The 22,182-nt window shown below is 58.8% G+C and overlaps 1 protein-coding gene across 7 annotated transcripts in view; it reads right to left on the bottom strand.

Moving 5' to 3' along the window:
* Window positions 1–7,105: 7,105 nt before the first annotated feature.
* BAHCC1 (BAH domain and coiled-coil containing 1) overlaps window positions 7,106–22,182 on the bottom strand; it is a 62,282-nt gene continuing 47,205 nt past the window's right edge. For 4 of the 7 annotated variants that reach the window (XM_084748168.1, XM_084748170.1, XM_084748167.1 and 1 more), the window contains 17 exons: window positions 21,831–22,033; window positions 21,554–21,690; window positions 20,722–20,850; window positions 17,968–18,082; window positions 16,739–17,034; window positions 15,917–16,095; window positions 15,535–15,833; window positions 15,305–15,406; window positions 15,060–15,207; window positions 14,848–14,962; window positions 14,679–14,754; window positions 14,433–14,541; window positions 13,671–13,790; window positions 13,320–13,496; window positions 11,982–13,159; window positions 10,726–10,962; window positions 7,106–9,611 (listed from right to left, as the gene is read on the bottom strand). In XM_084748168.1, the coding sequence (XP_084604294.1) occupies window positions 9,405–9,611; window positions 10,726–10,962; window positions 11,982–13,159; window positions 13,320–13,496; window positions 13,671–13,790; window positions 14,433–14,541; window positions 14,679–14,754; window positions 14,848–14,962; window positions 15,060–15,207; window positions 15,305–15,406; window positions 15,535–15,833; window positions 15,917–16,095; window positions 16,739–17,034; window positions 17,968–18,082; window positions 20,722–20,850; window positions 21,554–21,690; window positions 21,831–22,033 (3,827 nt within the window). In that variant the 3' untranslated portion in view covers window positions 7,106–9,404. Of the gene's footprint in view, window positions 9,612–10,725; window positions 10,963–11,981; window positions 13,160–13,319; window positions 13,497–13,670; window positions 13,791–14,432; window positions 14,542–14,678; window positions 14,755–14,847; window positions 14,963–15,059; window positions 15,208–15,304; window positions 15,407–15,534; window positions 15,834–15,916; window positions 16,100–16,738; window positions 17,035–17,967; window positions 18,083–20,721; window positions 20,851–21,553; window positions 21,691–21,830; window positions 22,034–22,182 lie in introns of all 7 variants that reach the window. The other 3 variants (XM_084748172.1, XM_084748173.1, XM_084748171.1) reach the window with 3 other exon arrangements.

Here is a 22,182-nt window from a genome sequence, read left to right as displayed (position 1 = left end):
TTTGTTTTGTTTTGTTTTTTGAGACAGTTTCTCTGTGTAGTCCTGGCTATCCTGGAACTTACTCTGGAGACCAGGCTGGCCTCAAAATCACTGATCCATCTGCCTGCCTCTGCCTCCCTGAGCGCTAGGGTTACAGGCATGTGCTACTGTGGCCAGCTTTTGCCTTAATTTTTAATTTTTTAAAAAATTATTTTGAGACAAGAGTCTGTTGTAGGCTAAAGTAGCCTCAAACTCTCTGAGTAGCAGAGTGAGTCTTGAATGACCCTTCTGGGCTTATGGCCATGGACCACCAAGCTGTGTTCTCATCATTTGCCAGTGGGAGTCCGGGATGTCACAGAGTCCCATGCTGGCGTCCTCTCTGTCCAAAAGCCCGTCAAGCAAGCCTTGCGCTGCTTTGGGGAGGGCACGTGCCCTCTTCACTTCCTGGTATGTATGTGCCTGTGGGTGTGCGGAACCAGGACCAGGCCAATGTGTCTTCTGCCTTCTGTGCCACAAACCTTTAGCCTCAGACACTAAGGCAACTGTTCCATGCTTTTGTTTATTTGAAATTTATTTATTATTTATACAGTGTTCTGCCTTCATGTGAGCTTGTGTGCCACAAGAGGGCACCAGATCTCAGTATAAGTGGTTGTGAGCCACCATGTGGCTGCTGGGAATTGAACTCAGGACCTTTGGAAGAACAGACAAGGCTCTTAACCACTGAGCCATCTCTCCATCCTCTTCTTTGCTTTTCAGGACAAGGTTTCCCTGTGGTGTCCTGGCTGTCCTGGAACTCACCATGTAGACCAGGATGGCCTCGAACTCAGAGGTCCGCCTGCCTCTTCTTCCCCAGCTCTGGGATTAAAGGCGTGCACCACCACCGCCTGGCTTGCTCCGTGCTTTTTATCAACCTTTGGAGGTTTGTTTTCTTTTGTTTTTTTTTTCTTTCTTTCCGCAAGGACGTGCCTTAAGAACTCAGTTGTCGGCTAGAGGCTGGGCTGGCACCCTACAAGTAGCTGTTCGTAAAGCCTGGCTGCCACACTTTTGGCTGGAAGCCACTTTTCAGGGGCCATGAACTTGAGGGGAGAGGGGAGGGAGGGCCGGCATGTCCTCCTCTCTTGTGGACATCCTTTGATGCCACGCAGTACAGCTCGGTGCACCTGTGTCTGGTCAAGGGGGGCTGTTGGTACCCAGTTTGAATCTGGCATCTGGATTTCACATTTGCTAGACTTAGCCAATAAAATATAAAATGTTAGATTAAACTCAAACTTCAGATAGTCATTTTTACTATAAGCATATCCCAAACATTTCACGCAACATTTGCGTTACACATTATTTCCTCCCTCTCTGAATTCGAGTTAAATCCAAGTCCAGAAGTCTGGCCTCTGCCAGTGTCCCAGTACCAGGCGTGCTGGAGGCGACCACAAAGATTGGGTTTAAGGTAACCCCTTCCTGAACAGGCCCGAGAAGCACTTCTTTGTCGCTTGCTCTCCAGGAGAAAGCCCTGGTTGGCTAACCCTGGGCCAGGTGTCCCCCAATCAGCATGGCTGGGGGAGGCGCTAGCGATATGATTGGCCTTCCGCGTGTCATGAGACTGGAAAGGCGCGAGGTAGTCTACAGCACCGGACAGGAGCGGAGATTTCCCAAGAGTCCGTAGGCGCTGAGCAGCCTCTTCATGGCAGCAGCCTGGGCCCCGAGGTTGTGTGGCCCTTTGCCGGCTTCCACGTCCTTACGTCTTTGAATCCCAGTGTGCGCGAAGCTTGAAGTGGCCTTGCAGGCCACTGCAGATTGCCCGTTCTGCCTCCAAGAGTGTACAGCCCTAACCTTAGGCTGCCTGGTGCCCGTGGTGCCCTCTTCCTGGCAGGGTCTCTTCCACACTCACGCTCTGCATTGCCCCTCGTTGCTCGGGTTGCGCAGTTCTAGCCGCGCAGGCATCTCCGAATGGGAGACATTTCAGAGGCCTTGGGGTGCCCTAGGCCTAGATGCTCCACGGAGGGTCAGAGAGGGCAGCCGAGGACCTGGGGGGCGGGGGAGATGCTGTTACCCGGTAGTGTGAGCTGCTGACCGCAGCCCGGAGCCTGCTCCTCCTAAGTGGAAACAGATTTCCCGCCAAGGGGCAAGATCATAAACTTCTTTGGAGGCTCCCAAATAAAAATGGCTGTTTCAACTTTCCCTCCTCAGCAAATCCAATTGTGAGGAGGCCTCTAGACTCTCCCACAGCGGGGGTGGGGTGGGGGGCGCTGCTGGGAAGCGTGGGCGAGGCGAGTCTCAGGTGGGTCTCCAGACTAGCCCAGGGAGGACAGACACACGGCTCGGCAGGAAAACAGGTTGCCCACAGCGGAGGAGCGGCGCTTGGAGGCCCTCTGATAGCGCAGGCCGTCATCACAGCACTCTTCTGGCCGTGTGGACACTCCTGAAACCCCGGAGCAGGCTGGAGGTGCAAGCCACTTCTGGCTGCTGACAGGGGCTGTGAGCCTGCTGCTGACGGAGGCAGAACTGAGCAGAAGGCCTGGCAGGCCTGCCTCTTCTTGTTGATCTCTCACTTTTACCTTCAGGGCCTGCACGCTCCACAGTTGGGATGGACACTCGGAGGAGGCCAGAGACCCAGTGGAGGTAGGTGGACCCCCACAGAGCTGCTCTCCAGTTCCGCACCCTGCAAACCTGCTCTGGGCTTGGCAGCTGCTGTCTGTGCTGCTGGGGTTTGCAGCCCCTCCTGCTTCAGGAGGGCCCTCCCCCAGGCCCTCAGGACTCCAGTGGGTTGTATGGAGGTCAAACGTGTCTAGACTGCAGAAAGTACACAAACGCCCAGAGAATTCCCCTTTACTGTTGCCCCAGAGACGAACTGATGGGGTGGGGGTAGGAATCCCTCTGTCTGCACTGACCGGACCCAGTGCTCTTAGGATTTCTGTGGGTGGGGATGCAGAGGCTCTGCAGAGGGAGTGGGGTTGGCCGAAAGCACGTTTGGAGCCGCTCCAGGGCAGAGCCCCTCCCCCACAGCCCTGCCTGCAGCCGGATGGTTCTCAGAGGCTGCTGCTCACTTCTCTCCTAGGGTGGGTGGGTGTGGGTTCCTCACAGGTGTCCATGGGGTCACAGCACCCCTCCATTCCTTCAGAGGTGTGGTCCTCAGCTAAGTCTCTTCCTGAGATTAGGCTTGTGGGGCAAAGGAGAACAGGTTGAATGACCCAGTTGGGGCCCTTCCTCACCCCGGGAGCCTCTCCCTGTTTGTCAACAGCTCTCCTGCACTGCAGGTCTCTGTTATCTCTGTGCCTCAGCCTGCCTTCCGTGCTTCCCCCAAGTTTTTCTATGGGGTCCCCCACAAGTGTGGAGAGAGAGGCCTATCTCTGATTTTTCCAGGTAGGCATGGCAGGTAGACAGCGCCTTCACATGCGTGCAGTTCTCTGCAGGCCCCGTGTGCCCCACAGAAGCAGATGTCCAGGAGGGGCCTAGCCAATGCAGGGCCACCCCCCAAGGGAACCCACTGTCACCTGGTCCCCCAGGGGCTGCTGGGGACGCCTCTCTGACATCAGCTGTCCAGCTGAAGTCTTGTTTGGTCCTCCTGGACCTGGGAGTATAAACACGGTTTTCCTACCGGACAGCCAGGTCCCTACAACGGAGACCCTGCAGGGTCTATGCAAGCCCTGCCCACCAGCCTCAGCCTAGCAGGCTTGGGGACAAAGCTGTGAAAACAGGTGAGGGTGCTTAGGTGACACGAATAACATCAGACAGCAGACTTTGTAGTCCCGGGTTCCCTATCTCACTTGCTGGCCCTCTGCCCTGCCCACCTCTCCCCCAGAGCACGTTGGGAGGGCTGGGTCATGGCCGTGTGATCCCCTTGGTCCCCTGTCAGCTATGGAGACAGAGTGAGGGCTGGATGTGTCCACCTGGGGAGAGGCCCCCCACTGCTCTGTGCAGTTTTGGGCAGGCGGCCTGTGGAGATGCAAAGGGCATGAGGCACCCAGGGATGACTCAGAAAGCACAAGGCTGGGTCTCTGCTTGTAGAAAAGTGGTGGCTCCAGGGGGCTTCTGGGAGAACAGCAAAGAGGGGGAACCGAGATCACCTCTCAAGTCCTGGTACGGGCTTGGCCGCAGGACGGCAGAGGTAAAGGCAGGGAACCACACACAGCCATTCTCCTGGCTGGCTATTTCAGAACTTCCTTAGCCCACACACAGAGCCATGGCAGCTCCTCCTCACCTGTCCCGGCCCCTTGATGCTTCCGTCACACAGGATGCTCAGGCAGTGTTGTGACCCCAGGGTCTCTGAGCACCTCTCAAAGTCGAGCGCTGGTAAGGGGCCCCCCTATGCCTGACCTAAGTAGTTTCAATGCCTCCCCCTTCCAGCCCCTGGCAACCTTGCCAGGGCTGGGGCCCAGCCATTAAAACCCCCTTGTCTCCAATTGGTTTGTAGTATTAAAAACGAATTGCGATCAGCCGGGTTGTCATTTCTACCTGATAAAACATCACTTTCATTGATCTCTCTCAGCCAGCGCCATCATTTATCTTGCCTCAGCATTTCACATAATGGCTCGTTTGTCTTGATCAAAGCGTAGTCTCGCATGTTTAACCCTCGGGGCGCCGCCGCCTGTGTCCTCTCTGTGTCCGTCCTGCCCTTGGACCAGGCCGTGTTCTGAAGGGCAGCGGGTTCTAGAAGGCCAGGACCACAATGTCCAAGGCAAGGTTGAAGGAGGGAGGAGCAGAGGGACGCTGAGGACGTGGGCCAGGCTGGGAATGTGGTCCGGCTGGACTGTGTCCTGCCTGTGTGGCTTGGAGCTCCTCCTACAGGAGGCTCTAAAATTGGGGGCTGACTCAAGTATTTTGTGTTCAGCCTGCCAGGGGTGTGCCCCACTTGTCAGGTGCCTAGGCCTGTGGAGCAATACCCCAAGTCCTGCTGTGTGCTGTCCATACCAGAGCCTTTGTCTTGGTGTGGAATCTCTCCTGGGGTCTGGATCAGCCTGGCCCCTCTATCTCTGACCCAGGGCCACCCAGGGAGCCTTCTGTCTGTGGCCTCTCCGTGCTCTTGGGTGATACGCCTGCCAGCAGGTAACTGCCAGCCCATCATGCTAAGGGCCTTGTCCTTCAGGCTCTGCCACCCCCTAGCTCCTGCTCCCCCCACACCCCCGCCCCCAGCTTCCCTCTCCTTGCTCCGCCCCACCTGGGGCTCCCTTCTCCAGGAAGCTGCCTAGGACCCACTCAGCCACAATCAGAGCTGCTTGCTTCACGGCCATGATCATCCCCATTATTTGAGAGCCCCGTGCAAGTCACAGCACAGTCCTGGGTGGGAAACGGCACAAGCCACTGGGTAGTGCTGTGAGAGAGTTATCTTGGCCACCTGGCCCTCGTGCAGTTGCTGGCCAGCTGTTTCCAGCCTCTGCTTCCTTCCTGCCCGGCTGGGGTCTTGGAGGCTGGCTGCTCAGCTGCCGCCGCCATGCTTTACCACTCAGCTCTGCTGGCCGCCTGCAATTGTGGGGTAGAGGAGGGAAGCCCAAGGTAGGGGTTGCTCGCCAGGCTTCATGGCAGATGTCACTGACACTCTCTAGCCTCTGGCCCCACCTACTTTCTTGCATCAGAGCCTCCTTGTACGACCTCCTGAGTGAAGCAAGATTTTTGTGTACTCGTGTGTGTGTGTGTGTGTGTGTGTGTGTGTGTGTGTGTGTGTGTGTGTGCATGCACGCAGTTACTGGGATAGGACCTACGACCTTGGACATGCTGGGTAAATGCTCTTATCACTGAGCTACAGTCCCAGCAAAATAGGCTGGCGTGGGCAGAGGATACTGTCAGCCTTTCTGTCTCTGGCTCCAGAAGCCATGCAGACGCCCAGCCTCCCTTGATGCCCAGCTGTATTCTTGTCTAGATTTTGCTCAGCACAGTTGGACACCCCAAGTCCACGGAGGGTCCCAGAGCAGCACACCTGCATACCAGACTCCGGCCTTCACTTTGTTTCAGGCCCCAGGTGGGCACCAGGCAGCGCCCACTGTGCAGCTAGGAATGGCAGAACACTTTTCTCAAAGGCCGGCACCCTGCACACCTGACAGACTGTACGGCCCTTACCTGTCAGCTCTCGGCAGGACTTGGAATGGGCTGAAAGGGAGAATTTGGTGGCAGTCTCCGTAGCAGGTGCCTACCTGCTGGGCCACACAGGCACTTGGACGAGGGGGGCGTCTCTTACAAATGTGGTAAAGGTGAACCTGCGGGCCAGGTTGTGTGTGAGCTAAGGGCCCCAGGCCTGCTCCCAGAGACAAGCCCTGCCCTGGGTCCTATCCTCCTTTGTATCAGTAGCGGATTACAAGTCACGGCTGTCTCCTTTGGCCAGTGTTGGACTTTCTTTGGGTCTGCGGCCTCCTGATCAGGCGAGACATGGTCTCTCCCTTTTTAGCCCTGCCACTTGACTTTTTTGTTTGTTTTGTTTTGAGACAGGGTTTCTCTGTGTAGTAGTCTTGGCTGTCCTGGACTCGCTTTGTAGACCAGGCTGCCCTCGAACTCACAGCGACCCGCCTGCCTCTGCCTCCCGAGTGCTGGGATTAAAGGCGTGCGCCACCACTTGACTTATGATCAACCCTCCGATTAACAATGAATCCCCCCTCCCCCCAAGAGGCAGGGTTTCACCACATAACCCTGGCATGCCTGGAACTTGCTGTGAAGAGCAACCCAGCTTCGAGATTAAAGGTGTGCACCACCACGTCCACAGGACTGTGACTTATGAGGTGGGCATAGCTGCCTGGCAGAAAACTTTCTGTTGGACCAATCCGTCCAGACCCTCTCCAGGGAGGGCAGTGTGTGGGGAGACCCCTCTCCCTTGGCCTCTGCTTTGTGGGATCCACCATGGCTGTGTGAACTGCTTCAGGCTGAACAGGCGACCAACGCAGCATCCATTCATACTCGAGGAACAAGTCCAGCCCTAGGATCAAGACGGGCTTATGACTGGGGTGGGGCAGGGTGGGTGTCTAAGCCTGTGACTGGGGTGGGGCAGGGTGGGTGTCTAAGCCTGTGACTGGGGTGGGGCAGGGTGGGTGTCTAAGCCTAAAGCCACCCAACCCCGTTTTAACCGCTCCGCCTTCTCTCCGCCCGGGCAGGAGTGGCCATGTGACACACATGCAGGAGGCAGGTATAGTCACAGTCTGGACCACCGAGCACCTGTACAATAGTTCATATATTTATTCTTAAGCAAGTTATCAATAAAAAATTTAATACTAAAATGCCTTTACATAGAGTTTGCTGTTCATAAAACCTTTGTGTCTTTTGTTTTGTATTTAGTGTTTACATTGAAAAAAAAAATCCAACCAGCCTCTTAGTTTACACATTTACAAGGATCGTGCTTTTATCACGGTTGCCACAGTCGGGGAGGAGGGTCACGCCATTTGCGTGTACACACAGAAGGAAAGGAAAGGGAGGGGGTAGAGATAAAGACAGGTAAAGAGGGCACCTCAGCAGAGGGAGAAAGAAACATCCGGAAGGCAGCTACGGAACAGCCGTCCTGCTCGCTCCTGGGCCCGGGGCTCCGAGCAGCCTTCCTGGAGGCGGCCCTGGCTCTCCGTCCTTCACGCACCATCTTTCTGACTCCCTAGCTGTGAGCAGGACCGTGGTGGTCGTCTCTTTCAATGACCACCAGGAATGAAATATTGCACTCGTGTGGAGAACAGAAAGCCTCAGGGTGGTGGGACCGCCAGGAGTGGGGTACCCTTGGCTATCCTGTGGGCCACCAAGAGTGACCCTTTGAGCAACTAGTGAGAGAAATGGAGTCCCTGGGACCAGGGCAGACTCCTGGTGGGCGGGCCTGAGCAAAGCAAGAGAGGCTGAGGGGTCCCAGGGAGGGCTGGGTGCCCATCAATATCCGTGCTTCCTAGGAAGCCTTGGCCTGGCGGGACACTGCGGAGTGTGTGCAGCACAAGGCGCTTTTGAGGACAAAGGCCTTTGGTCCATGGGTCTTTCCACCATGGGAGAAGTGAGGGCACTGGGCTTTCCTGGTACTTGGGGCCAGGATGTGGGTACCAGAGGCCAGACGGGACCCTTGTATATTCCATGCATGAGCCTGCCATGCCATCTGCTCTGCTATAAAAAAGATCCAGAAACTGCTTGACTGGGTGGTGGTGATGGGGTGGGGGGCAAAGGTCTGGATTGAAAGAAGGGGGGCCAGGTGGGCCTCTCCCCCGTGGGTGAGCAGCACCTGCGTTTCCACTGTTCTGACACTAGCACCTCTGGCCCAGCCTTGTTCGCACCCACACCTGAGGTTAGCCAGAGGTGGTGGGGGCCCCCAGGGAAGTGTCTGGTGGGGAAAGGGGCATCTTAGTGATGAGGAGGAGGTACTCATGCGGAACTGTGGGCCAGCCCCAGGTGGGCCCCAAATTCTGGCCCAGATAGAGACCTGGGCCAGCTGCACCAATGTGGGAGCCCTGCTGCTCTCGGGAGGAGGCAGCTGTCACCCTGGAGGATACGGACGGACGGATGGGGCTGAGGACCAGCGGGGATACAGAGGGGCTGGGGGCCGACTACACCCTGCTTGAGTGAGGCCAGCCTTCTCTCCCTGCGACAAACTGGCCACAGAAACGGAAACCAGAAGTAAGTTGGGATGCTCAGGAAAGAAAGTCCAAACACCCATTTTTCTTATTGATGCTTCAAAATTATTTGTTCGTTTGTTTTGTTTTAAACAGAGGTAAGTATATACGGCTGCTGCCATACTCCTGGGCTGGAGAGTGGGGCAGGCTGATCCTGGTTTTCACCCTGTGGTTGGACACCCTGTCCTTCCAGGGGACCACCATCACTGCTCCCACCCCAATACTTTTGTGTACTGGATGTATTGAGAGGAAACGAACCGGAGTGTCATTTCCTTCATACAGTTGGCCCCCAAGAGACTGGAGGGTGGGTATGACTGGGTCGTGTGACCATCCCCAAGGCCTTTTGGCCTCGCCCCCTTCCAGCAGCCTCTGCAGTCACAGACGCCCCTGTTGGAATTCAACTAGGCTGAGAACAGTGCATTTCCAAAGAAAACCCCAGGACAAAACCCTTCACACACACACACACACACACACACACACACACACGCACGCACGCACGCGCACACACGCGCACACACACACACACTCTTGTCACATAGGTGGGAAAAATCCTTTTCCACTTTCCCCCCATAAAACTTCCCCACAGAAATACAATATTTACATAAAGAAATAAATAGACAACACACCTGATTTCTGCTTTCCCTGGCGGGAGACAGTCGGAGGTACTAGGGAAATATGGCTTGGATTCTAATCTCTCGAGAGCTGCAGGGCCAGCCCTCCCCTCTGGAGCAGCTAGGACAGGCTCCAGCCCTCTGCAGAGAACTCCCAGAAGCTTGATCCCGCCGCCGCCGTGGGGTTGCGTGTTTGCTCAGACCAGCTCCCGGCTAGCTGACCTCTTGGCTGCAACCATGGGCGGGGGTGGGCAGAGGCAGAGGCGGCTCAGCACAGGATGGGCACTCCGTCAGCTGTCACCAGGCGCCCAGTGGTGGGATCATAGGTGCCCGCCAAGTAATAGAGGTCCTGCTGGTCCTGGTACCTGCGGCCGCGCATCAACTGCTCGTACTGCTCCCGCCCTACCACCTGGCACTTGTGGGAGATGGTCTGCACGTCGTTCTCGTCCTCATGGCAGGACTGGTACAGTGCGTTCTGCCGGGTGAGGGCACAGAGTTGGCGCGGGCTTTAGGCAGCACACCCCCGCCCCTGGGGAAGAGCTTGTGCTTGGGAAGGGTTATCAGGACAAGGTGATGCTGTCTGCTGAGACACACACCCCATCTTCCTAAAGGCCCCCACCTCACCTGCCCCTGCCCACACCTGCACCTGCCCACACCACCTCACCTGCCCCTGCCCACACCTGCCCCTGCCCATACCTCACCTGCCCTCACCACCTCACCTGCACCTGCCCACACCTGCACCTGCCCACACCTCACCTGCCCCTGCCCACACCTGCACCTGCCCACACCACCTCACCTGCACCTGCCCACACCTCACCTGCCCCTGCCCACACCTGCACCTGCCCACACCACCTCACCTGCACCTGCCCACACCTCACCTGCCCCTGCCCACACCTGCACCTGCCCACACCACCTCACCTGCACCTGCCCACACCTCACCTGCCCCTGCCCACACCTGCACCTGCACATGCCCACACCACCTCACCTGCCCCTGCCCACACCTCACCTGCACCTGCCCACACCTCACCTGCCCTCACCACCTCACCTGCACCTGCCCCCACCTCACCTGCACCTGCCCACACCTCACCTGCCCCTGCCCCCACCTGCACCTGCCCACACCTCACCTGCCCCTGCCCCCACCTCACCTGCACCTGCCCTCACCACCTCACCTGCACCTGCCCCCACCTCACCTGCCCATACCTCACCTGCCCTCACCACCTCACCTGCACCTGCCCACACCTCACCTGCCCCTGCCCACACCTCACCTGCACCTGCCCCCACTACCTTACCCGCACCTGCCCACACTACCTCACCTGCACTGCCCACACCTCACCTGCACCTGCCCACACCACCTCACCTGCACTGCCCACACCTCACCTGCACCTGCCCACACCACCTCACCTGCACCTACCCCCACCTCACCTGCACCTGCCCACATCTGCACCTGCCCATACTACCTTACTTGCACCTGCCCCCACTACCTTACTGTACCTGCCCACGCCACCTCACCCGCACCTGCCCCCACTACCTCACCTGCCCCCACTACCTCACCTACCCACACCACCTCACCTGCACTGCCCACACCTCACCTTCCCGTCACTCTGCCGCTTCCCCAGCTTGGTCTCCTCTGGGTGGTAGAACCATTTGACCTTCACCACCATATTGCTGCCCCATGACTCCCACAAGCTCTCGATGCGGCCAATATAGGGCAGGTTGGGTCGTCCGGCTGACAGGAAGACTGCACAGTCCCCGATGCGCAGCGTCTCCTTGCCTCGGACGATGGCCTTGTAGAATAGTTTCCTGGCCTTCCCCTTCACGCCTCGCCTCTGAAGGGCAGACCAGCAGAGACAGAGGGATGAGGAGGGACCCAGGAGGCTTAAGAAAAGGTGGTAGCCAGGGAGACAGCACGCAGAGGGACAGGTGGTGCGTCTCTGTATGCTTGGGAAGGCACAAAATGGGGACACGGTGGATGGAAAGAGGCCACCACAATAGCTTTCCTATGGGGTAGGCTACACTTGGATTTTTTCTGCATACTTGTCATGACAGAAAGACTGTACAGAGCCCAAAGGCACACAGGATCTGAGGCCAGACACATGTATGAGATGCTCTCTGCAGTTTGGTTTATAAGGATATATAAAAAACAAAAAAACAAAAAAACCCACAGACAACTGAGCAAGGTGGTACGCACACCTTAAATTCCAGTACTAAGGAGGCAGAGGCAGATAGATCTCTGTGAGTCCCAGGCCAGCCTGGTCTACAGAGTGAGTTCTAGGACAGCCAGGGCTACACAGAGAAACCCTATCACGAATAACAAGCACAGGTCCACCACAGAGCCATCACCAGGCAGGCTCCCCAGGTGGCATCGCCAGCTAGCATGGCAGCACACAAAGCAAACACAGCATAAGCTCACGGTGGGTGTCGGTCATCTGTGTGACCACCCAGGCAAGGCAACGGCTATACGTGCAATTGCAGTGCTGGTCTCATGAGACCACTGGTGGCCTTTTGTTGTTGCCTGGAGGTTTCCAAGTAGTTTGAGATTTAAAACAAAACAGCACTTGGGAGGCAGAGGCGGGTGGATCTCCGAGTTTGAGGCCAGCCTGGTGTACAGAGCAAATTTCAGAAGAGCCAGAGAAGTTGCAAAAACCAAGCAAACAACAAAAAATATGTGTACGTGTGCATGAAACACGTGCTCTTGGCCTCTGAGCCATCTCTAGCCCAGGAATGGTTCGTTTGGAAGTGAAAAGGAGGAGAACTCACAGAAGGCGTGTGGGGGCCGAGGGAGCAAAAGCAAGCCCGTTTCTCTGGAGACACGACGATCTCTGCATCGGGGAGACAGGGCGCTTACCTGTGTGGGGTTTCCAGACCACTTCCAGAGCTGCCGGGCAGGCAGGAAGGCTGAGATCTTTGGCCGGTTTTCCACGGAGGGTAGCCGTTGCCTCCGGGAAAGCTCTTTGGCTTTGGAGAAGCTCAGGGTCTCCTTGCGCTTGAACTTGGATCTCCCACCACTGGGGCCAGCACCGGCACCTGCACCAGCCACCCCGGCCCTGGACAGGAAGCAGCGCTGGGCGTGAGTGTGGGCGTGGGGGCTGCTCCCCTTGGAGCGCAGGGCTTCGGGTGGGGCCAGGAGTGCCGGCACAGGCCGTGTGAGACAGGTCTGCAGCAACAGGGCAGGGTCCTCATCGTCCGAGCTGTAAGAGGAGTCTTCATTGTCTGAGGAACAGAGGCTGGAAGTTGACATGGAGCCTGAGGAAGAGGACGTGGACGAGCCAGAGGAGGAGGACGACATGGATAGGCGCGTGAGGAACCGGGAGGGCACACCGGTGGGCAGCCCCGGCCCATCATCATCCTCGTCCGAGTACGAGCTGGGGCAGTCGCTGTCGCAGGGCAGCGGGTACTTGCGCAGGGCCAGCCCCATGGGTAGCGGATGCACAGGCGCCCGCCCCTTCTTGTCCTTGCCCAGGAGGGCTGGGTGTGCATAACTGGGGCTGGCCAGAGGACGCCCCAACTTCGGTCCAAAGTCCTTGTCGCTCATAAGCAGAGCCTTGCAGTTTTTGTTCTTGGGAGAGGTCACACCCTCATGGTCCAGCTTAACCAGGTACTCGCCGCCTGCCCGCCGCCGCCCAGCCTTTTCAGCCTCAGCCCGCTCAGCCTTCTTGGCCCGAAGCAGCTTGTGGGCTCCCCCGGGCAGGCCTGCCCCGGCCCCTCCAGCGAAGGGCATGTAGGAGTTGGCCAGGCTGCTGAAGGAGTCAGCTCGGAAGCTGTTCCCAAACACCGGGGCCGCCATGCTGTGCATGGGAAACAGGGTCTCCCGGGCCCGCAACTTCTTGGTGCTCCCGTTGAACTGGAAGAGGTCCTGCAGCACCCCTGGCCCTTTGCCAGCCGCCGCCGCTGCCGCTGCCACTGCTTTCCGCTTGGTCTGAGCCACAGCTGACCAGCTCAGCAAGGGGCTGCCCCTGCGGCCTAGGAAGTGGTCTGAGGCACCCGTGGGGGACTTGGCACCTGAGGTTAGGAGGTCGACTTTGCCTGGGGGAGGGGGGAAGCCAGGTAGAGTCAGCTGTACCTGCCGGACCCACCTAGCTGACTCCACTAATCCCTCCCTGACCCCACCAGGCCCCATGCGCCTCCCAGTGACCGCACCCCCCACAGCCCCTCCCTGCCCAGTTCTCAACAGCCCTGCAAATACCAGCTTTGTCTTTGCTGACAGGTTTCTTCCCAGGGGTCTTGGAAGTTTCAGGGCCATCCTGCACTTTAGTGGGCAGGCCAGGAGGGGGAGCTTCGCTGGGTGGGGGGGCCTCGTTGGGTGCTTTTTTGGTTCTCCGGCTGCTGCTGGACACCAACAGGGCCGGAGAGGGCTCTGTGCCTGTGGAGTGGAAAGAGGGGCTTACCACGGGCCTGGAGGTGGGTGACTACCATCCTTTGTAGAACATGCGGGACATTTCCAGGTTTTGTGAGGCCCAGCAGGTAGGAGGGGCTTCAGGGAGCCGCTACATGAGGGAGAACCCCACCTACATAGATGTTCCCCCCGGGTGCTCACACTGGATCTTGAAGTCCGGAGGCAGCAGCCTGATGTTAGAGACAGCTATGTGGCCTGTGTCTCCGTCATCAAACTCCACCACCACTGAGTCCAGGTCTTCCTCTTCATCGCTAGAAGCACCTGCAATGGGGCGTGTGCCCTGAGTGCGCGGCCAGCCCGGCTCTCCAGAAGCCAGGGCAGGATGGACGGTTCTGCAACCTGGCTACACTGGCACTCACTCCCCTGGGCTGCCTGGTTGGTGTTCCAGCCACTGGCCCCACACACTGAGGCAAAGGCACCTGTCCACACTTCCTCTCAGGAATGCCCATCTGGCCTCTCCTTAGGCTTTCTTCCCACCCCGAGGGCCCTACCCGTTTTTGCCCTGGTAGGTGTGCTGTGATGCACAGGTGCTAGATTTGGAGACCCGGGCCCTGGGGTGCTGGGTCCTTTTCTTTTTCAACACAGGGTTTCTCTGTGTAGCCTTGGCTGTCCTGGACTCACTTTGTAGACCAGGAGGCCTCTGCCTCTCGAGTACTGGGATTAAAGGCGTGCGCCACCACGGCCTGGTGTCTGGGTCCTTTTCCTGCTGGGCCTGCTCTGATTAGCTGGCCACGGGAGTGCCCCATCCGTCAACGTCTCACTTTCTCATGGCTGCTGGTGAACCGACCTTCCTGTCTCACTCGGGGCAAGGAAAGCTGGGCTGTGGGCAGGAGAGGCTCCTCTCTGGAGCTCTAAAGGCCACAGAGGGACCTCAGCCTTAGTCCCGGCCTTGGGCATGCTTACCTCGAACCACATTGCCTGGATATAGGCACCGAGACTTTGGACTCCAGTAGGCGCAGACCCGGGTACCGGGTGGAAGGTACCGACTAGACTGTGGCCGGACGTCCAGAACCTGTGGGGAGCGGCAGAGCAGTAGTCTGTGAAAACAGGACAGTCTGGCCGCAGGGATCACTGTAGGGCCAGGCCAAGGTCCTCCCGGTGGTGGGACAGGCTACCAGGCTTCCTGCCCCGGGGTGGGGCCGTCCTTACCGCCTCCTGCAGCAGCTGCTCCAGTGAATAGATGTGCTGGCGGTTGCCTCTCTCGCCCTCAATGACGATGCTGTAGCTGAGGGCATCGTAAGCGGCCATGTGAGCCTCCTGCGGGAGTCTCACGGGCACAGCCAGCATGCAACCCTCCCACCCCGGGGGCCGGGCTCACATGTCGGGGGGCTGCAGGGTCCTGACGCTGCCCGCGTACAGCAGACTGTCCTCCTTCGGGATCAGCACAGGCAGTCCGTCCTGCAGGTCTTCCTTGTGGATGGTGCAGGAACGTGCTGCGGGGGAGGACATCAGTGCTGGGCCCCCACCCGGCCGCGTCCGCCCACCTTTCCCTCCCCAGCAGCTGGCAATCTCCTCCTGGGTGCTGCTTACCCAGGGCGGCGCTCTGCTCTGCGCTCAGCTGGGCGCTGGCTTCCTCTTCTTCCTCTTCCTCCTCCGAGAAGCTGCTGTCATCGTCAAACTCGAAGTCATCCTCCACAGTGAAGCTCTCCAGCAGGCGGCTCACGGCTCGGCCCTGGCCCTGGGTGGGCCACAGGGGTCAGGTTGGGGGGGGGGCTGGAAGGGGCTGGGCCCCCCGCTGGCCCCCCCCCCCCCCCCCGGCCTGTGAGGGCCGCTACCTGCTTGCTGACAGCCTCTCTCTTCACCAGCTTCCTGCTCTTCCCCAGGATGGCCTTGGCATTGCGGGCCGACAGGGCGATGGACAGGGCCCCATTCTTCCGCTGGTCAAGAAGGGAGGGCAGAAGACAGCAGTGAGGACCAGAATGGCTTCCCTTGTCAGCATGGGCTGTGACTCGGGGCTCAGGGAGGGGAGGCTGTGTCACCCACCCATTTGACCCCGCTAGCCTACCCTCAGGACTGGCTGCAACATGGCGCTCTTGCGTGTGGCCCGCTTGAGGCGCTCACTGGCAAGCTTGCTGCCCCCTTCTCTGCAGGCAAAGGCCCGGGTGGGGCCGAAAAGGGCATCCCTGCTGGTGGCTCCAGGCTCTGCACGAAGGCCACTTTTCGCCTTGCCCTTGGTTTTCTTCTTGCCTGGTGCACCCGGGGGCCGCCGTCCTGGTGCCCGCTCCAGCTTGGGGCCCACTTTGCTTTTTACTGTCCGTCTCTTGATCTTAACCTCGCCCTCAGGGCTGGACAGGCGGCAGGCCCCTGTGGGAGAAATAGAAGTGGTCGTCACTGGGACCCTGGTAAGACAGGGCCTTGTTCCTAGTCTGCTCTGGTTTCTTGGTTACCTAGCAACCCCTGTCTCTCCTTCTTCTTCTTGGCCTTCTGGTTGGCTTCCATCTTGACCACGGAGGAAGGTGAGGGTCCCAGCACGGCCACACCAGCCCCCGGGTGTAGCACCAGCCCAGGCTCCCTAGGAGCCACCTCTGTCCCCAGGAGTGCCTGGCAGTCCTCACTGTCATAGCCGCTGCCTGGGGGGACAGTAGAGAGGATTTGGTGACCGGCGTTGAACCTGGCTGTTTGGAGTGGGCCTAGGGAGTATGGCCAGTGAAGATAGTGTCCTCCGCTGGGCTGCTCAGGGTGGGGGCAGGAACTGGGGTGCTGACCCCTAGCCTAAGAGTGTTTGGCAGGGGAAGGGGGCAGGATTTTCTTTCTCTTGCCTTGCAGAGCTGAGCTTTCCCCTGGGGAGTCCCTCCCTCGCTCTGTATCCTCTGGGCCAGCTGGCCCCCTGCTTCCGGCCCCAAAGCGGTCCTGCCCTTTTGTTCTCTCTTAGCCTCTGACCTTAGAGAAGGGACTGGGAGGGAGGAAGCATCTATTTTTCCAGGCTGTTTCTGGACACGTCTGCTGGGGAAGGAAGAGACACCCCACCGACTGGGCCGGATGCTACAGGCGGGGGTGGGAGGGTGTGTCCAGGGCGTCTCTCTGCCCTGAGAGGGGATCTACTGAGCCTGGGACAAAGGCTCCTTCCTGCCTTTTCGAAACAAGAAGTTGTCCTTGCATCTTTCCATCTCACAAACTTCACCTGGGTCTGCTGGCAGCCACAACCCGCGTGTACCCCTCCTTCAGCGCCCATGACCACGGCCCAGGCTCCGGCCACTCACACCGCCAACTTGCCTGCCTCCTGTGCCACAGCCACTGCTGGCTGGGCTTGGGATTTGGGCATCTCCCCTCCACCATCCCCACCTGGGTGTGGATGGTGGGCTGCCCCTGACACTTTGACACTCCTGGCTCTAGAGAGCTTCTTCCGGATGCGCCCACCTGGGGCAGCCTCTTTGTGCTGGAAGGCGCCTCCGAGGCCAGCGGGCAGCCCCTTGCTCTTGACCTTCGGCTTCAGCTGGGCCACCTTGTGGGCCACTGAGGATGACAGCTCGGCCTGGCCACTGCTCTTCCTGCACCGCACCTTCCCCTGCGAACGGGAGGTGAGAGCATCACCTTCAGGCATGGCCCCAGGCCCAGCTCCTGGCCTTTGGGTTTCCTCTGTCATTGTGGGGACCAGAAAACAGCACCCCTGGGGACTTCCCCTGAAAAGGGACCTGAGGACATCTGGCCTTGGACTTAGAGCTGCCTGCTGGAGCAAACACCGGGCCCGCACACGCACGCACGCGCACACACACAGCGAGTTCCACTTCGGATGGTAGAACGGGGTATGGGGGCAAGAACCAGAAGGGTCCTTGTATCACGGGCTTATGCTGTTCGCTTTTGTGAAATGCAGAGATAAACAAGGGGTCCCTAGGCAGAACCACCAGCCAGCACCCCGCCCATGCCTGGCTGCAAGTTCAAGGGCAGCCTGACCTACAGAGCAAGGGAGCATGGAGAGTGAAACCACCAACGCCAAAGCATGCCCAAACCAAGCAAGCCAGCAAAAATAAAAACACCTACGGTGTGGAAGGGGACACACTAGGTAACAGTAGGTCTAGGGCCTTGGAGAATGAGAAAAGTAGAAGGACCCAGGATTCCAGCCGGCACTGCAGACATGGCGTTCAAACCAGGCACTCTGGCTGTTTCCATCCTCAGCACACTATGTGCTATGCGCACTTTACTTCTATTGGAGTGCACACGCATGCACACCCACGCAACACATGCAAACACACACACACACACACACACACACACACACACACGGTGCATCAGGGGACCAGTGACAAGCCACATGGGGAAATCTGCTGCCAGTGCGTGCCAGACACAGCAGCCCCTGGTTACTATGCCCGCGTGTTTGTGCCATCACCTCCTTTAACCAAGGTATCAGAAGCTCTTTACCCGGGCTCACCACCTGGTACCCACTGCCAACATCCCGCGTATGGTGTCCGCCTGGGGTGAGGGTGGAGGGGCGGACACTCACCGAGGATGCCGTCTGCAGGCCCGGGTAGGCATTCTTTTCTAGTTTGCTTCGCTTCCTCGTGGGCCCGTCACCTCGTAGCTCAGCACACAGCAGACTTAGGCTGGCACGAACAGCCCTGGGGGGGGTGGGGGGAGGGAGGAGGCAGTGGTGGGTACAGGTGAGCACAGCAGCAGGGCCTGGGCATCAGCATCTCTTGTACAGTCCCTGTGGTGTGTCCTGAGGAGCAGCCCATGTGCAGGCCAGAGCCTTCTGTCTCACATGCTAAGAGCAGGCCCTGGGTGGCGGGTGGGGTGTCTGACCAGTACTGAGCCTCCTGGCTAGTCTCTTCTGCTCCCGGTGGTCCTTGGAGAGAGGCTAGAAGCAGGGCATCTTTCTCTTCCACACTAATCCTTCCTCCCTGCTGGGATGGGATACCCTTGGGGTATCTGATCATAAGCCAGTGACCCAAGGCCCAGGCAGAGGGACCCGGGTCCCTGGGATGTATCCCAGGATTTGTGAGCTGGGGTTGTGCCCTCACTCTTCCCCTGGAATATGGGAAAGCAACCTAGGCTCCTGTCAGGTGCAGGGGTGGAGATCACTCAAATCTGGGTGTGGCCCTTGAGATCTCTCTGTCCAAGTTGTGGGTCACACCTGCAGCCGCAGCGCTTGGGGGGCTGGAGCAGGAAACTGTCAGAGGCCAGCCAGAAATAGCTGGTCAGGCCTTGTCTCTGAAGAAAGGGTGGTGTGAGAAGGGGGGATATCAGGACACAGATGGGCAGAGAAAGGCAGGCTCCTCCTGGACCTCAGAGGGCTTGGGGGCAAGGACGGGGTGGGGCAGGCCCTTGATTCAGGGTCCCGTGAAGGAGTCCTGCACCCCAGTGTCCATTTTCCAGATGGGACCAGGGGAGCTGGGTTAATTTTCCTGGGGGTGCCTGGCCAGTACTGAGCCTCCTGGTAGTCCCTTCTGCCTGCTGACCGCCACCAGCCCCTGCAGGCCCTTGGGCCCCTTCCCATCTCGTCTAGTGTGAGCTACCTCCTCTAGGCTGGTAGTTAGTCAGGTCAGGGGTCAATGTGGCCAAGCAGCTACAGAGGAAACAGTGAGGGACCATGCCGGATCCCCCATATCCTACTCTGCCCTCATGCCATGTGGGCAGACGTGTCTCCCACACATCCCAGTGTGCTCAGTGTGTGACTTCATTTCCTTCCTGGTACCCCCTCCCCATGAGGAAACCATCACTGCCTGTTTGCCCGGTTGGCCAGGGGCTGGGTTTTGGCCTCCCACCTGTCAACCCCTTAGTCAACAGAGCACAGAAGGAAAACTGGCTGCTCATGAAAGTGAGTGGCAGATGGGGACTGAGGGCCTGGCCCGGCCCTGACCTCACACGGCCGGACACCGTGCGCCACCTTCCTGTCCAACAAGGAGGCTGGACCTCTGAAGGCTGGGAAGGCCAGGCCGGAAGCCCCTGCAGCTCTGAGAGCCTCCTTGACCCCAGCTTCCTGCCACCTTGCCTGGCCTCCCACTTCCGGCATGGAGGAGGCCCAGCCCTGAGGCCCAAGGCCTACTGTCCCCACTGCGTTCCTGAACACTGCCTGAGAGTTATGGACAGGAGCCCCACTCTTTGGAAAGAGAGGACCCTGGCTGCGGCTCCGTCCCTGTTCTCAGACTGTTGGCTTCTCTGGGTCATAGGTGAACCTGGCTGCGAAGTTAAGCTTACTTGCTGGGATTTAGTACAAAGGCCAGGATGGGCCATGTGGCCAGAGCCAAAGAGGGTGCCATCCAGCAGGTTCTCCAATGCCCTCCCTCCAATGAACCCCAACTTCCAGTAACTCTATCCTGCTCAGTAGCCCAAAGGCTTCAGACTGGCTCTCAAAAGAACCCCCTGGAGCTCCCTGCGGGGCAACACCTGGGTAGGGTGACAGGACATCTCCGTGAGGCCCCCAGCCATATGGTGAGCCCTCTCCAGTGCCTGCAGCCCACACAGATTCCCCCGCCCCATAACCTTCTCTGCATTTGCTAATGTTTTGTGACATAAAGCCCTGAGATTAATTTTTTGCCTCTGTCTTAATTGAAGGAACCATTTAGTGCCGATTTAACTATTATTACCAAATCATCAGGATTGATGCAGTGCACATGCCTGCGCGCCAATCCTGTTTGGAGGAGCTCGGAGGATTTATGCAAATGGGCCTGCCGGGAGAGGCAATTTGTAGCCGAGAAGGACAATTATACCCGGCCCGGGAGTGTGCCAACGACTGCGCCGGGCGGGTAATGGATAATAACATCGCGCGGCAGCCGTGAGCAGCAGCGCAGCGTGACCAACGACTTTATACAGTGCAGATAAAGAGCCTTTTACGCAACGCCGCCTCGCACGCAAGGGGCCAGGGCTGGCCGGTGGCTCTGGTGGGGTGATGCCACAGCCTTGGCCACGGCCAGGATCCCAGAGTTAGCGCAGCCAAGCCTAGACCGTGGCTTCCAGGAGGGGGCACTGACGCTGACGGCCGTGCGTGCAGAGAGGATGTCTGTACTGCACGGTGCCAGTCCCTAGCAGGGCTCTATCTGCTGCTGGACATCTGTCAAGGCCTCGGGTTTTGGTGGGGGGGGGGACACGGTAGGCCTTCAGACATTGTATGCGGGGAGCCAGAGAAGAGCTGTGAACCCCTCCCCCACCCATGGTGTCCAGGCCTGTGCCATACACCCTTGTCCCCATAGTGAACACCCCCCGACCCGTGGTGTCCAGGCCTGTGCCATACACCCCTGTCCTCATACTCCAGGCTCACTTGGCTTTCTTGCTGTCAGTTCTGGCAAGCTGGCCCCCGGGACGCAGAGCAGGCAGTGAGCTTGAGTGTTTGCGCTTCCTCGGCCGGCCAGGCCCCCGACGTGCAGGACTCCGTGAGCTCTCCTCTCTCCTGGGGGCCACAGAGTGCACGTTAAGAAACTTCTGAACGGGTTGGAGAGATGGCCCAGTGGTTAAGAGCACCAACTGCTCTTCCAGAGGTCCTGAGTTCAATTCCCAACAACCACACGGTGGCTCACAACCATCTATAATATGATCTGATGTGCACTGTATACATAATAAATAAACAAATCTTAAAAGAAAAAGAAGAAAGAAACTTTGTAATACTCCAACCCCAGGCCTACAGGAGGGTATCAGCCTGCAGGGGGGTGGGCAACGGTAAATCAGAGTGTGATGGTCGGCAGGCTGAAGGCAAGGCTCAACTAGGCTCCTGCTGCCCCGGGATCGGCAGCTCTGAGTGGGCAGCACTCTCCTCCTTGTACACGTTGGCCTGGAGGCTCCCACTGACCGCCCCAGTGCAACGGAGCAGTGGTTCTAGTCCTCCCCAGCCACGCTCACAGCTGCTTCAGCCGCCACTGCCCCTCCACCTTGTGAGCAGGCCTCTCTCTATGCTGCCCTCTGCTGAATGCCTGCTTTCTCCTCTCAGACTTCACCCCTCAGCCTGCTGCCTCGGATTCCAGTCTCCAGGCGGGTCCAGCCCACACGGTGGCAAACGGGGCCCAGCCGCTGCCCCGCTGTGCCTCCCTGTATATGCTGAGCTAGCAGGGATCAAGGGTTCCCGTGCGCCCAGGCGCCCGCCCGCCCTCTCGACGTACTCGTGGTCATGTCTGCGCTGCAGGCGCGCCAGCTCCCGCTGCTTCTCCTTATAACGCCTCTGCAGCTCCGCCAGCTGCATGCGCACCTCCACTTCCTGCGTGTCCAGCCGCTCAATGGCGGCCTTCAGGGGACATACCTGTGTGCGAGAGTTCAGGAGTCTGAGCGCGCTGTAACCACGCCCCAGGGTGGCGTGCTGGGAGGCAGCCCAGCCCTCACAGAGGGGTCTTCCCATCTGTGTCATGGCACCGGGCAGTGTGTGGCAGCGTCGTCACTTACAGGCTTGGTTTTAGGGGCCCAAGTGTCCTTGCGCTGCAGGATCTGCATCCTAGGGGTGAGCCTGGGGCCTCTGTCTGGATCAGCAGCTGGGGCCTGCAGTGAGGTGACTGAGCTGTCCAAGCTGGCAGCCTCCACTAGGGACCAGGCTGTGGCCAGGGTGGCCAGGTGCTGCAGGTTGAAGGCCAGCACATCCTCGTCCTCTGCTGGAGGGAGAGGTATGGGTCATTCACCGCCCCTCCAGGAGGCTTCTGCAGTGGGTCCCCTGCCCAGCACAGTCCCAGCCTCGGGATGCGGGAATCAAAGGTTTAGTCAAACCATAGGAAATGGCCTGCCTGCTGCCAGGAGATGAGAC

The sequence above is a fragment of the Acomys minous genome (genome assembly GCF_964271855.1).
Source record: "Acomys minous genome assembly, chromosome: 12".
NCBI classification, from domain to species: domain Eukaryota; kingdom Metazoa; phylum Chordata; class Mammalia; order Rodentia; family Muridae; genus Acomys; species Acomys minous.
The sequence above is the reverse complement of the archived record's forward strand: the minus strand, read 5'-3'. Positions and strand labels throughout refer to the sequence as shown.